The sequence below is a fragment of the Eublepharis macularius genome, chromosome 1 (assembly GCF_028583425.1).
Source record: "Eublepharis macularius isolate TG4126 chromosome 1, MPM_Emac_v1.0, whole genome shotgun sequence".
Classification (NCBI taxonomy): Eukaryota; Metazoa; Chordata; class Lepidosauria; order Squamata; family Eublepharidae; genus Eublepharis; species Eublepharis macularius.
Window position 1 is genome coordinate 31,371,932 of NC_072790.1, and position 13,620 is coordinate 31,385,551.

At 42.8% G+C, this 13,620-nt stretch overlaps 1 protein-coding gene across 1 annotated transcript in view; it reads left to right on the forward strand.

Annotated features, from left to right (window-relative positions):
• Positions 1 to 13,620, forward strand: part of COL6A3 (collagen type VI alpha 3 chain) — a 147,280-nt gene that overhangs the window by 33,091 nt on the left and 100,569 nt on the right. Inside the window, exons 4-5 of the mRNA XM_054994298.1 lie at positions 4,230 to 4,832; positions 11,318 to 11,920. Of these exons, the coding sequence (XP_054850273.1) occupies positions 4,230 to 4,832; positions 11,318 to 11,920 (1,206 nt within the window). The remainder of the gene's footprint in view (positions 1 to 4,229; positions 4,833 to 11,317; positions 11,921 to 13,620) is intronic.

Genomic DNA, 13,620 nt, shown 5'->3' on the forward strand with positions numbered 1-13,620 from the left:
TCTGACTTTTTTCCTGGTTCCCAGACGACACACCTCTAGTAACTACAGGACTCCAGGTGCACTGGAAAGAAAAAAAGGAGGGAAAATGACTAGGAGAAACCATGGCCCTTTTCAAACTACTTACCTGCTCCCGGAACGTTGCGAAACATTGTGCGAAAAACGCGGAAGATAGCATCTTCTCGCGAGAGTTTTGCACGACATCGCGCAAAACTCTCGCGAGAAGACGCTATCTTCCATGTTTTTTGCACGATGTTTCGCAACGTTCCGGGAGCAGGTAAGTAGTGTGAAAAGGGTCCATGATTGCCTCACCTAATTATGTAGATTTAAAGAGGACAGGGGAATCTCCAGGTTGCAACTTGGCAACCCTGTCTTTGGCAGATACTTATTTTCCCCTAGCCTCCTAGCAAGGTCCCGGTATACTTAACAGCCATGCCTCTTCTTCTCACTGATATGCAAGTAAGGAAAGGGAGAGGGAAGCACTTTGCCTTTACTTTACTTCATGTTGGAAATATTAGAACAGGAGCACTTTGCTGCAGAATATTTTGAGTTGTAAAAAATCACAAATATAGATGGGAAAAAAATCAGTTTAATCTGATGTAATGATTATTCCACAAATGATCAAGGACCAGACCTTTGTTTTTATACCACGGGATGCATGAAAGGAGGTGACGCATTTTGAGTGCTGCAAGGGGAACAGCACCTCCCACCCTGTCCTAACCGTCATCTTGTCTTGTCTCATTAACCTTGTCCCATCAGCTCCATCATTGGTTCCTCTCTTCATCACCGTGCTGCTGCATGATTCACAGCCGAACCAACATTTTCTTTCATTTTTTTCATGTTTTATGGAGCAATCTCTAGATTTCTGATGGAAATTTGGAGGTGTTTCCTTAGATTAGGAGGTGGAGCAGACCCCAGCCTTCTATGGCTTCCATCTCTTCACCCCTCAACTGTGTTACAAAGAAGGTAGTATCATGACCTGCAGCTCTCCCCTCCCCTCCCCTGCAAAACATGCCCTCTCCCAATGTCCCTCATGTGGCAAGATGAGAAACATTCTTTCCACTGGCTTGAATGGAATTTATCTTCATTTACTATAAGGAGGGATCACTTTGCAAATGTGGCATGGGGGGCATTTCTCTAAGCTCCTGCAAGAGGCATATATGCCTTCCCCTTCCTGTGCATGCATACAATGTCCCTGAAGGGGCTTGTACCTGTACTTAGAAGAAATATACTTGGGGAGAGTCTCTTTCCCAGTATTTACATCATACTACCTAACGTTCCTGAGCCAGTATATTGTGGTTATATAATCTGAAGCTTTTATTTAACCCACAAACCATGCAGTCTCGGGACACATGGCATAGCATAGCTTAAAGTGGGTTGTGGATTATATATCTCAAAAGATACATAATTTAAAGATATGTAAAAGAACCGTACATATCGCGCCACTATAAGAAAAGAGATGCACCAGTCTAAGCAGAATGTATTATGGCTTTTGCTAGGAGTGTCCCAAAATAATGTTGAGAAATGTTTGCTTTTTCTAATTAAGATCCAACTGATTCTGCAAATGGACATATACATCTAGGCACAACACCACACCTTTGTTTATTGGCTCTCTAGAGTCGTTGTCCTTCCCAGGATTTATATATATTGTTTGTTATCCCCCTCTTTAAATGACGTGGCATGTAGTAATGTTGGATTGTATTTATTTGCATCCAAATGCCACACAATAATTGTAATATATTTGGTGCTTTTTACATTCTGCACATTATAAAGTCTCTTAAAATAACGACTTGAGTTTACCCTGAAATACTCAAGTCGCAGTTAGTGACTTTTAGTTATCACTTACTTTCTAAGCCAGCCATTCTTTGCTTAGTTGTGTAACCAAGCATGCGTTCATTTTCCATCAGCCTAATTCTTCATCATGTACTTCAGTAGAATGGTTTTTCAGTAGCAACAAATTATCCAACAACTATGTATACTTTTTATTTCCTTGAGATCAGCAGTATTTTCTTGAACAACTACACACTATTTTCATGTACCCTTCTGTTGATACAGTACCATTACAGGATGCCTTTCAGGGATAAAAAGGGAACTGAGACTGACAAGGAATTAGATTATTAAAATGACAAACCTTCCAGAGCCTGTTATTTGTATGCAGCTGTTCCTTTAAAGGGACCTTAGAGCAAAACACCCAGGGCCAAGCTACAAGTGACGAATGACCCTTGAACGGCAAGTGAACAGACTCACATGTATTCCTCCCTGTTCACTTGCCCTCCACTCGTAATCGAGTGGAGGGCAAGTGAACAGGGAGGGATACACGTGAGTCTGTTCACTTGCCATTCAAGGGTCATTCATCACTTGTAGCTTGGCCCCCAGTGGCTGGAGATCTGGACCTAATCCCTTGAATCCAGTATCCGGCTTTGTCCACTGAAGTGAATTAAACAGGAAGAGCAAAGATAAAAGATATATTATAGTTGCAATAGCAGATGCTATCGCAGTTTTTATTTCAAAATCATAAATAATGAATGTTGGAGTGATTTGTTCTAGGTACACTTTTTAAATGACAACAGAGTGTTTAATCGTAGTTATTTTAAAGAATCTTTGACTTAGTTTCTAGGGCTGGGAAAATTAAGTATGGTACCTTTTTGGTAACATCAAACCACCGCTAAACAATTTATGATGATGCATGACATTTTCCATGAGAAGATCAGTTTACTGTTCTGTATGAAATTAACCAGTGGCCCATATTCAGTTCCTTGCAAACAAAGACCAGGGTCCATACATGGAGACAGACGGCTTTTTTTCAGCAGGAACGCGGGGGAACGGAGTTCTGGAACCTCTTGAAAGTGGTCACATGGCTGGGGGCCCCGCCCCCTGATGTCCAGACAGAGGGGAGTTGAGATTGCCCTCCGCGCTGCAGCGCGGAGGGCAATCTCAACTCCCCTCTGTCTGGAGATCAGGGGGCGGGGCCACCAGCCATGTGACTATTTTCTCCGAGGGCAACCCCACTGAGTTCCACCACCTCTTTTCCCAGGAAAAAAGCCCTGGAGACAGACATGCTAAGGGCCATTCATTCAGGCACCCTGATTGGACAGGAAATTGTTTGTGTGACTGCCTGAGACATGCATGCTTTGGGTTAGATTCCATCATCCTTAGATTGGTAGAGAACTTCACAAACCTTTCCTGTCAGCCATAAGTGATCTCAAAGGACTAAGCTTTCCAGTTACCAGCTTACCTCCCATCAGCAGGTACATATTTCAGGCGATTAAGTGTCATTTCATCCCAGCTGATCCATTTAAAAAAGGTTATAAAGTATAACGTTGGATAATTATGTTACGACTGGCTTCCTCACCCTGTTTTAACATAATTCTGCATTATATGATTGAATATCCAATAGTCTTATATGAAGAATAAAATCTGAAAAGTCTTTTGGCTGCAAATGCAATTTTACAATCTTCCCATAAATCAGATCTGCAAGCATATTTGTATATGCTGATGCTCTAATCTTCAGTCTGCCTTTTAGCATTATGTATTTCAAAAACATGTGCTCCTATATATCTTAATATGATAGTCTGCTGAATATATTAACGCTATACAAGGAAAACTATACCTTGACTGTTATTTTTAAAACAGTTAAAGTCTTTCCCCCCTCTCTTATCACTTGGTATGAAGTTATTACCATCAAAATGGTATAAATATTGTCCAGCGTTCTTGTCTTGTAAAAGATTTTCTTGCTTTGATTTTGGCACACTTTGCAGGCATTGGTGGCCATTCCATCCTGTGTCTGTGTATACATGGAGGCAGCAAGATGAGAAGGTATTAGGCATGCATGAGCTCCCCCCCAAAAAGTGAGTTCTGAAATCCTGGTGGCAAAGGCCACATGTCAGCAGTGGCCACGGGACATTGCACGATGTTGCATTTTAAAGTGCATGGAGTAACTTGCCTGTGATTGCAGAACCACAATATGAGAAAAAGCCCCAAGTAGGGTCTTGAATGGGAATTCTGTAAAATACAAAGCAGTCATGCAATTAATATTTCTGAGTGATTCATTCATATTCAATCAGAATGCAGAACCAGCGGGCAGGTTTCATTATCCGTGGCGGTCTCGTTTTGTTTCTCCACAGTCGTGTTTCTTGCCAGTTTTCAAAGAAACATGTCAGAACACTGTTCAACCTGCATGGAAATCACTTTGTTTAATGCTTTCACCTGTGCATTTCTCTCTTTTTTTAAAGCACAAGAATCCGCTGACATTATTTTCCTTATTGATGGATCAAACAACATCGGCGCTCTCACTTTCGCAGCCTTTCGTGATTTTCTTGCAAATTTTATTGAAAGACTCTCAGTTGGAGCTGAGCAGATACGCATTGGGGTGGTGATGTATAGCGATCAACCCAGAACTGTGTTCTCCTTCAATAGCCACGCCGACAAGGCTGACGTTCTAGAGGCAATGAAAGCCCTTAGTTTCCCTGGCGGGGAGGAAGCTAATATTGGGGAAGCTCTCGAGTACGTAGCACAAAACCACTTCACCCGGTCAAGAGGCAGCAGGATAGAGGAAGGGGTACCGCAGGTTTTAGTGCTGATAAGTGGCAGTGAGTCGAGCGATGACATTAGAGAGGGGGTTTTAGCCATCAAAAGAGCGAGTATATTCACATTTTGCATTGGGGCACAAAATGCTGACCATGTAGAACTTCAGCACATTGCTACTGATGGAAGCTTCGTATTCACTGCCCTGGACACACGTAACCTTGGCGAACTTCAAGAACTCTTACTACCAAACATTGCAGGAGTGGCCCAAAGGCTCATTTTGTTAGATGCCCCAACCATTCTTACAGAAGGTATGTATGGTTTTTTGTTGTTTTTTAATGAACCATTTTGTATATATATAATTCAGTTATTTACTCTCTTGCATTTTATTTATGTTGGTCTCCCCGTTATTTGCTCAAGAATTTATTAATTACACTAATGTCCTGCCTTTCTGTCGTGGAATTCGAGGGGGCATACCGAGGACCACCCCAGGAGGTCTCCCATTAAGGTGCTTAGCATCAGCAGGGAACAATACCCTTGATGGCAAAAAAAGCATGCGGGCAAAACTGACATGGCTGTAATCAGGAATGGCAGGGGAGGAGCAGCAGTAAGGAGGCGATGGATGCAGGGAGTCTAAAAGGACTGGGGCGTTTGAGGAACAAAATCCGCATGCAGACCTGCCTATTGTAAAATCTAATAATGCATCAAATAACTGATCATTTCAGGTGGGTAGCTGTGTTGGTGTGCAATAGAAGAGGAAGATGTGAGTCCAGTGGCACCTTAAAAGACCAACAAGATTTCCAGGGCATAAGCTTTGACTCTCAGATCTTATCTCCTGGACATCTTGTTGGTTTTTAAGGTGCCACTGGACTCAAATCTGGCTCTTAAATATCTAGGGATTGTGCTACTTTCAAGAATTCCCCCTGATCTTGTTTTGTAATAACGTTGATTGTTCAAAGGTTCTTCAGACCTGAATTACTTGCACACCTGAATAGCTTGTGCACATTAGAAATTCTGGGTAGTGCCATTCAGCTGACTGACTTGGGGTTGGTTATAGGGGTGTGCAGCCTGAAAAACATTCGGGAACACCCAAAACCCGAAGTGGCAAGCCGCTTCGGATTCGGGTGTCTGAATCGCTTCGGAATGCTCTGTAAAGATATGGAGCATTCCAAAGTGACTCGGGGGCTGGATTTTCTCACAGCACCCCCACCGCCCCACCCATTACCCCCTGCCTGTTTAAGCACAGGTCCCTTTAAACTATCAGCTGTCAGGCGGCAGAGGGGGATCCCACCCAGCCGTCTGCCAGCTGATAGTTTAAAGAGCCCTTTCTTGCAGGAAAGGGCCCTTTAACTATCAGCTGGCAGGCGGCAGGGGGGATCCACCCCAGCCGCCTGACAGCTGATAGTTTAAAGGGACCTGCCGCTTGCAAGCGGCAGGGCCCTTTAAACAGCCCAACCCCCACCCCCATAGCCCCAGCCCCCATCATGCTGGCCCCGATTCGGGAATCCCGAATACATATAGGGTCCAATTTGGGTATTTTACCCAAATCAGACACCCGAAGCGCACACCCCTAGTTGGTTAACTGTTGGCAATGGCCAGCATGCAATGCATTGAGGTAGCACAGAATGTTGCTGCTAAGCTCATGGAAGGGCAGTGCTTGAGCAGAGGTGTAGCTTGCATAAAGCAGCACCTGCATGTATGAACTGCAGATGCAGCTGCTGTAAGTTTTATAGTCGTGGGAACATCGCCTTGAGCTTCTGCATTCCCAAATGTCAGCAGTGGCATATGCAGTCTCTGCATAGATATTCTGGTCCCACACAAACACCTTGCTAGTTGTGAGGCCACAGCTGTGTCTGCAAGAGGTCAGAAGGAAGTCTGTGCCTTGCCTCTGAGCTGCCTGCTCCTCCTTCTCAGACAGGTTCTAATGACCCCGGGAGAAACCTCTCAAGAGCAAATTCCATGAAGGCATGAAAATGAAAATGCTCACACTGAGCTTTGTCTGAGATATCCATATATCGGGAAATGCTTCAGCTATGGTCGGTTTGCATTTTCACAAGGAGGAAGTTGAAAAAAGTGTTTGCGTTCTTATGTTCTTAAAATAGTGGAAGTCTAAAGGAGCAAAGCAACATATTCTTCAGAAAGAAGTGTCTCATTTGCGTAATTCATGCACTTGAGAAGCTGCATATTCCTTCAGCGAACTATAAATGTGCTATAATTAAAATGGAAGATCTATCTTATAGTTTGTAATAGGAGATTAGGATCCCATGTAACTGATTTTTTTTACAATTTGCAAAGGCATTGTAAAATAAACGAAATATAGTTATAAAACATTTTTTTAGAAAAATTTAAACTGAAAAGTTGATACCAAACTTCAGATTACAAATGCGATTAATACACAAGAGCTGTCCTGTACATCTTTCAGCTGAGTAAATTATGATGAATTGCTTCACATTGACAGGGATGCTTATGAGTGGCTCTGGTTTTTCATATCTTTCGTTATTCCATGACAAGCTATGTATGGAAAACAGGCATCTAGGGGTGTGCACACACACACACACCCAAACCTGGGAAATCCGGGTTCAGGCTTTGGAGATCTTAGAAAAATTTGGAATTCCTAACAGTTGGGGCAGATTCTCTGATTCGATTTAGGTGGATCAGAGAAATTCAGGTTAATTCAGCCATTATTCCCTATGGGGAAATCAATCCATGAGCTATCTGGGGGGCTGGGGGAGGGTCATTTTTCAAGCAAACCACCAAAATTTCAGGGAACCAACCCTGACTGCTCTAAACTCCCCCCAGTTTTAGAAAGATTGGTCCCCGGCGTCCAATTCTATGGGTCCCTGATCAAGCTGCCTACAGCCACTCTCCCTTCTTCCCTATGACAAGAAAACTTCCAAGCCAGTTTTCAGGGCACAGACACACCGGCGTAAGGTTACCATGGGCAAGGCACATTTCCAAATGCAAACTCATCCCAGGGAAAGCCCAACAGAACCAAAATGAAGCAAAGGAATGGAATCCCTCCAGAACAAAAGTGTAGCAAGGACATCCACACCACACTAGAGAATCACACTCATTCCACCCATAGCAAACTGAAACAACAGCTTAGCGCAACAGGACTCATGTTATTCAAAGCAGCCAGGTAGAACCCAGAACAGAACCAAGCAAGTATCCTGTGGTCCAATCTTCCTGAAACATGGGTGATCTTCATAGGACAGTCAGGAGGAGGTCCCTGGTAAATTTTGTTTAGTTTGCTTGAAAAATGCCACCCCAGCTCCCTGGATAGCCTCTACATAGTTTTCCCCATAGGGAATAATGGAAAGTGGCTGGGGGCACCTTCTTTGGGGACCCATAGAATTGGCCTTTGGGGTCCAATCTTCATTTAACTTGGGGGGGGGGGGGTCATTTGAGGGCATTCCAAAGTAGGACTCCTGCAAATTTGGTGAAGTTTGGTTGAAAAATGACAATGACTTACAGAAAAGGCAGGATTTGCTTTTTTTTTACAGCCCCATTAGTTCCCCAAATTTATCTGAATTTGTTCAAGTTAAAAATCTGGGTACCTAAATCATATCTGAGTTTCTCTAATGTGATCTGGGAGAGCTGAATTTTGCTGAATACATGAAAATTCAACCTCCCCCTGCCCAAAAAAAATCTCAGGCCTGAATTTCACTCCCCTACAGACATCTTCTGCTACCACAGAAAAAAGCAGTGCTATACAAAACTTGCTCCTCTCCACTCTGGTTTGCTTTGAAAACCATTTTAGTTCTTTAGTTTTTCCTGTCACCCCCCGCCCAAACACCTGAGGTTATTCAATAACAATAAAACCTCAAACCAATCTGATTGACATTTCAACCCCTCCTCTACTAGTTCTCTTCTTTAAAGACAAAAAAAAGGGTTGTCTTTGAGAAGGAGGAAAACGGAATATTTACTGCTACAGGTCATGGGATTGGCAGCTTTCTCTGCTTCCTGTATTGAGTAAGGAGCAGGTTCTCCACTCAGAGCCAAGCTACAAGTGACGAATTACACTTGCCTGGCAAGTGAACAGACTTGTGTATTCCTCCCTGTTCACTTGCCCTCCACTTGCCCTCCACTATGTGATCAAGTGGAGCACAAGTGGAGGGCAAGTGACCAGGAAGGAATACATGTGAGTCTGTTCACTTGCCAAGCAAGTGTAATTCGTCACTTGTAGCTTGGCTCTCAGACAACCCAAGCATCAGCTTGAGGTGACCCAGTGAGGAAGGCGTTGATAAACTATAAGTCTTATTAACATTGCCTCAGGGAGGACTTTTCTGTTAATTAGGGCAGCAGAACTAGGCTAACTGTCAAAATTACCTGTTCAGAGCAGCTATATTTGTTGCTTGACCAAGAAAAACAGTGGTTTTTTCCAATTCTACCTCAGGGATGCATTTTCTGTTAAGGACTTAAATAAATCAGGAGTCCAGCAGCCCCTTAAAGTGCCTTTGGACTTCTGACTAACAGAGCTACCCGTCTGGAGTTACCTGCCTGTCAGAAGGTGTGGCAGAATAAGTCATAATTGCCTGTGGCAGGGTAAACACTTTACAGTTGTTGTGACGTGAAGAAATGATGCCTCAGATTGTGTACAGAGTGTCTTTGGGCTGTGACCGCAGTCACTTCACCAGGGAGGATATTAACTGCAAAAACAGGTCGGGTGCAATGGGATGTTTCAGGAAATAGCTGAGTCCAGGACTCAAGCAAACAATGCCTTTGATGAACAAAACTGATTTTCTAGCCTACAAAATGATTGGATAAGAAAACAAGAGGTAAGTAGAATGATATGCCTACCTTTCTACCCTTGTTTGTGGAGTTCAGGGCAGCATATGTTGCCTTCCCAAAACCACTACATTGGCTTTGTAATAACCCTCTCAGGTAGGTTAGGACAAAAGTGAGAGATTGACCCCCAAATCATCTAGTGAGCTTTATACCTGATGAGATTTGAACAAACGTCCTTATGGACCTACACTATCCCACAGTGGGCTTTCATGCAACATAAAACTCTGGCAGTTATTAGTACCTGAGAACTAGGTGTGTAGTTTACTGGTTCACTTTTTATGAAAGTTATGAAAGTTTACTTTTACTTTATTATGAAAGTTTACCTTTACTTTAACACTGAGTCTTACTCCGTTTCGTAGTCAAGTCTTGCCTTGACCTGAATAACCCAAGTGAGCCTGATCTCATCAAATTTCAGAAGCTAAGCAGAGTCAGCCTTGGTTAGTAATTGGATGGAAGACCTCCAATGAATACCAGGATTGCCGAGGCAGGCCATGGCAAACCACCTCTGTTAGTCTCTTGCCATGAAAACCCCACCAGGGGTCGCCATAAGTCAGCTATGACTTGAGGGCACTCTCCACTCCAGTCAAGTCTTGGCGAGTTGTCTTTACCCCATTATTTTGTCAGGAAGATTACGTCGGTTTTAAAGAATTGTGGAAAGATAAAATAAATTATTTAGTAAATTTTTAAAATTTGTTCCAGGGGCTTGGTGCTTAGTCAGGCACTTTAGTAAATGCAAGAGAGAGGTATTTTGGCCTGCTCTTGCTCACAGCTGGACAATGGTGCTCACGTGCTCAGTAACCCTCTTATTCTAACTGAAAGGCATGTGTGCCACATCAGGAGGTAGGAAGGGGACTGAGCTGGGAGAGAGGAAGAAATGAGGAGATGTGAGAGTCTGATGAGGTGAGAGGAGAGGATGTGCCAAGGCTGCAAGGTATAGATGGAAATGGCTTTGTGGTTTGAGAAACGGGGGAAGTGGGGGGTCTGGTGTGGGGTAGTAGTAGAAATGGAGGTGTGATTTGGCAAGGTGGTGGGAGAAGGCAAACCAGGAGGTATATTTGGTATTGGCTAGATGTGGAGGGAAGTGTCAGCTCTCAAGCCAAGGGGAGGGGGCTTAGAGACTGTAGCACACCTAGAGACCTCCATGTTCAGAGGCAGAATAGTTCTGAATTCCACATGCTGGAGGACCATGGTTTTCTACCATTGTTTTGGGCTTCTCAAAGTCAACTGGTAGGCCTCTCTGGGAAGTACGATGCAAGACTAGAGAGTAGAGATGGGCATGAACTGGGGAAAAAATGAACCATGCAGTTCATGGTTCGTTGCATTTCACGAACCATGAACTTTCACAAACCTTTCCCAGTTCATGAACCAGTTCATTTGGTTCATGAAAACGTCACATCCAGGTGGCAAATTGCCACTTCCAGGACAGCAGAAGGTCACTTCCTGGCTGGCAGAAGGCCACTTCCAGGTCAGCAGAAAGTCTGCAGGAAGTCCATCCCCTGTTGCCTAGGAAACTGATTGATTGGCGCCAGGCTGTCTGCAGTGATGAACCAAAAAATAAACCAAACGAACTAGCTTAAAGTTCGTGGCGGTTTGTCAGAAATGGACTCTGATGAACCGCTGCTTCGTGAACTACAAACCGGCCTGGTTCGTCACAAACTTCGGTTCGCATTTCAGTTTTTGCCCATCTCTAGATCTTTGGTATGATCCGGCAAGGCTCTTTTTGCTGTATGACAAGGTGAAGAATCCAGAGTTAATGACAGAGGAATTTTATGGTACCAGTAAAGTGTCTTTGCAAAAAATAATCAAATTTAATAAACTTCAGTTGTAGCTTATTTCATTATCATTAGAATTAACAAAGTAAAAATAAGAAACATGCCTTTTGTAACACGGAAACCTGTTCTCAATCCCTCTAGAAGCTGTCCCCCAATGCAGCATTGACCAGCAATGTTAAATGAGTAATCTCACTCATTGTTTTATTATATATGTATATATATCTTATTGCTTGCAGTTTCTGAAGCCAATCAGAAGGACATAGTCTTCCTGATAGATGGCACAACAATACAGGGAAATGCCCCTTTTAATGGAATTCGTGAGTTCCTTGCCAAAATCATCAACAGACTGGACATTGGAGCGGACAAGATCAAAGTTTCCGTGGCGCAATATACAGATAGCGTGAAACCAGAAATCTATTTCAGCACTGCCCAAGACAAAGCTGCCATTGTTAGCAGCGTCAAGAAAATGAAACCAGTTGGTGGCGATACGCTCAATACAGGTTCTGCACTAAGGTATGCTAAAAACAACTTGTTCACCCGAGACGTAGGATGCAGGATCGATGAAGGTGTCCTACCTATGCTGGTCCTGATTACTGGCGGTAAATCCAGAGATGATGTTGCCCAACCAGCACAAGAAGTAAAAAGCAGAGGCATATTGGCCCTTGCGGTGGGAGCTCTGAGTGCGGATCGCGCTGAACTAGAACAAGTTGCCTTCAGTCCGAGCCTGGTATTCACTGCTGCTGATTTCCGCCAAGTTACTATGCAGCCTCTTATCCCCGATGTCTTGACACATATACGGACCCTCTCTGGAACTATTGTGGAAACGACGACAACAGAAGGTAACATTTCTGTTGACTTCTGAAATGCATTGGAACTTGACAGGTGTAATGGTGAATACTTTAGGGAATTGTTTGGTTGATGTTGTTTGATTCCTGCTATAAACCAAACAGGACAACAGATATTGTTGTTATTTGATGCTTAGAATTATTTATTTACTTACAAAATTTAGTCACTGATACCTTTAGTAGCTGATATGTATAAGCACATTATTGTCAATATTTGTGTATTTTGAAATCTTATCATTCAAGCCTGTGGAATATTTCTGCTGAATTCTGCTGGCTTCCAGTATCTTAGCTCCAGTCGCCAGTGATTCCTGCATCATGTATTAAAATATAAATAATAACCTGTTTATTTTATATTAATGTACTGACAAAGAAACATGGAGATGAATATTTGCTGGTTCTAAATATATTATAGGATAATGAATATCAAGGATAAGGAACTGCCTCCCCAGTGTAGATGATGGCAAATCTCATTCAGACCCTATATGTTTGCATTTCTTTCCTAGGGGAGAAGGTCTGACTGTGGAAACTTCTCTTCACTGAGAGCCAAGCTACAAGTGATGCCTGACACAGGTTGGACACTTGTCAGCTTCCCTCAAGTTTTGATGGGAAATGTAGGCATCCTGGTTTTACAGCTTGGCTGTCCATTACAGCTGCAAGACCAGGATGCCTACATTTCCCATCAAAACTTGAGGGAAGCTGGCAAGTGTCCAACCTGTGTCAGGCGTCGCTTGTAGCTTGGCTCTAAGATTGAAAATAGCTTTGTTCAAACATAGTTGTTAGCTACCGTGACAAATATGATGAATGGAGGGGAGAGGCAGCACATAAATCTTTCAAACAAATGCCCAAATGTCAAACCTGTGTAATGATAGTTCAGAAGAACTAAAGTTAAATAATAGCCTGATCAGAATTAGTTTTATTAATTGCCTCAGGAGTCAGAAGTAGCTATTGTTTAGAGTTGTCAGGTTCAGAAGGCTGACGGAAGAGTAAGCAAAACACCTGTCTAGGCGCTTTGTCATGACCAAGGTCAATTCATCTGCATTCATAGCATCAGAGAGCACAAATTGGAAACTCCTCACTATATGGAGGGAGCCCAAATCAGTAAGGAAGGTAGCTAGCAGACAGCTGCATGTCCACCATAACAGAAGTTGCAGCTGTGTCACACATAACAACTCAGTTGTCTTGTCTATACTGGGCAATTTAGTTGCAGAGGATTGCAATAGCAATATCCAGCAATGAGTGGACACAGCCACAATCTTGTGATTGGGCAATTATAAAAAGAAGAGCTGTTTCCCCAGTGAGTTAGATGGCAAAAAAATATTTTTGTTTTATGCAAGGCTCATTTTTTAAACATAGCCCTTTCCGTTATTGATAAACTGCTAACTTTTAAAGACTCTCCAAATTATCCTGAATTAAGATGAATATCACGGGACACATATCTTTTCACTTAACAAGCTTTTTCAAAATTTGTATGTCCTACTAATATAGTCTTGCATGGTGTGTATAAGCTCTGACATTTTTATTTTTAAATAGAAATTAAAAATGTTCTTTAATGTTCTTATAACTGCAAAGATGTATGTACTTCTCTCCCCCCTCCTTTCCCTCCTTCCATTTTGTTTCTCTCCTTGTAAGTATTAGTACATACAGGTATTAGTATGTAGGCATAGCACAAAATGGTTAAACAAGTACAATTTTAT